The sequence below is a fragment of the Tupaia chinensis genome, unplaced genomic scaffold, assembly GCF_000334495.1.
Source record: "Tupaia chinensis unplaced genomic scaffold, TupChi_1.0 Scaffold000178_1, whole genome shotgun sequence".
Lineage (NCBI taxonomy): Eukaryota > Metazoa > Chordata > Mammalia > Scandentia > Tupaiidae > Tupaia > Tupaia belangeri.
Genome location: NW_006159653.1, coordinates 1,396,419 through 1,398,320, shown reverse-complemented (window position 1 = coordinate 1,398,320; position 1,902 = coordinate 1,396,419). Strand labels below are relative to the sequence as shown.

Genomic DNA, 1,902 nt, shown 5'->3' with positions numbered 1-1,902 from the left:
GGGGCTTTTCTCCGCCCCCAGCGGCGGCTGCCCTGTAGGGGGAAGAGCCAGCCTGTGTGTCCTTTGTCCGGTTCCATCTGACTGGACACTGAGCGGACCATTCGCTCTCGAGCTGTGATGGAGGGAAGAGGGCCACCCCGGGCAGGGGAGGCACCCAGAGGACATGGCGGAGAGGAGACTCGAACATCTCTGAGAAGTGTGGTCATGTGGAATGGAGTCTGCGAAAGGCCCCGCGTCCACCTGGCGCTGCCTTTCAGAAGCATCCAGGCCCTGCCTGCCGGGCCGAGGGGACGCGGGGCTCGGACTTCCTGCAGAGTCTTTGTGTCCATGCAGGAATGGGGGGGACCTGTCAGGAAAGGCGGGTCGCCAGAGACACAGAAGCAAGAAATCACCCCCAGGGGATGACCACACCACACCCCTTCTCCGTTCTCCGGGTTTGGGGCACACACGCACACGTGGCCAGCATGAGTTCCAAGCTGCTAGGCCTGGGACTCGAACCATGGACGACTGCGGGAATCGAGCACCCTAATTATTGTGCTCCTTGCTGGTTCTGGTAGCCAGGTCCTTGAGCCCAGGGTCCAGGTCTGAGGACACGGCCAGGCAGCAACAGGGGCAGATGCACCGGGGCTGTCCGAGGAGGGTCAGGCTCCGATAGGGAGGCCAAAGTGCCTGTGCCCAGCACCTCCTCAAGAACTGGCCATCGACTGGAAGCGGAGCAGGAGCAGAGTGGGGGCGCACACTGGGGAGCTTGGAAAGGGCACTGCAGCACACTGAGCAGGGTGCCCTGCGCCTGCTGGCCCACACCCTCCCCAGGCTGTCTGATAGGAGGTGGTGTGGGCCGCCTCCCCCTTCCCCATGCAGGTCCCTGCTGCCAGGGGTGGACCTGGCTGTGCACACCCGCAGGGGGAGAGACCGGGAGTTTGGCCACAGAAGATAGGCGTCCTCGTGGGCTGTATCCCGGTCCCGGCCCCGGCCCTGCAGCACGGCCGAGCCCACGGGCACCCTGGCAGCCCCACCTCCGTGGCGGCCGAGCAGATGGGGCAGGGGTGAGGCTTGGGCTGGGATTGACGGCACCCCCTTCTGCCCTCAGCGAGGCAGTCTGGGAGAACATGGCACGCATGTGTGTGAAGACGCGGCGGCTGGACGTCGCCAAGGTGTGCCTGGGGAACATGGGCCACGCCCGCGGGGCCCGTGCGCTGCGCGAGGCTGAGCAGGAGCCGGAGGTGGAGGCCAGGGTGGCTGTTCTGGCCATCCAGCTGGGCATGTTGGTGAGTCCCGGACAGATGGACAGACAGACACCGTCCCCTGGGGGTAAGAAAGAACCTGCCCACCAGGCCCCTCAGAGGGGAGGCTGGCCTCTGGGTCTCAGGCCCTCCTCAGCCCTCAGAGGGGCGGTGCCCTGTTTGCTACCAGGCCACTTGGTGATCCGCAGAGCCCCCCTGAGCAGCTTGAGCCAAAGAGGAGGCACCTTGATCCCCTGAGAGTCTTACCACCCACCAGGCCTCAAAGCTGAAGCTCCTGGAGGCCGGTGGCATCTCCAGATTCATGGCTGCACGTGGGTGGGGGGCAGGCTGACCACACACACACCTGCCCTGAGGGAGGGGTGGGGGACTTCCAGGGAGACAGCCCCGCCCCTGCACTGCTCAGGCCTCCCCTGCTGCAGGGGCAAGAGCATCATGCGGGCGTCTCCACTGTGCGTGGCTCACACGTGTACCCTGCATTGCCCGTCTGCCACCTGCCACGGTGGGGAGTGGCGCTGTGGGTGTGCCCGTGGAGCCGCAGCTGAGTGACGCCCAGCTCTCTGCCCAGGAGGACGCCGAGCGGCTGTACAGGAGCTGTGGGCGCCACGACCTCCTGAACAAGCTGTACCAGGCCGCAGGCCAGTGACAGGGGGGCGGGGGG

The 1,902-nt window shown here is 66.2% G+C and overlaps 1 protein-coding gene across 1 annotated transcript in view; it reads left to right on the top strand.

Moving 5' to 3' along the window:
• The window catches only part of IFT140 (intraflagellar transport 140), a gene marked incomplete in the record, with an annotated part of 90,850 nt that overhangs the window by 78,374 nt on the left and 10,574 nt on the right, over nucleotides 1–1,902 (top strand). The window contains 1 exon segment of the mRNA XM_027771038.1: nucleotides 1,810–1,883. Within this exon segment, the coding sequence (XP_027626839.1) occupies nucleotides 1,810–1,883 (74 nt within the window).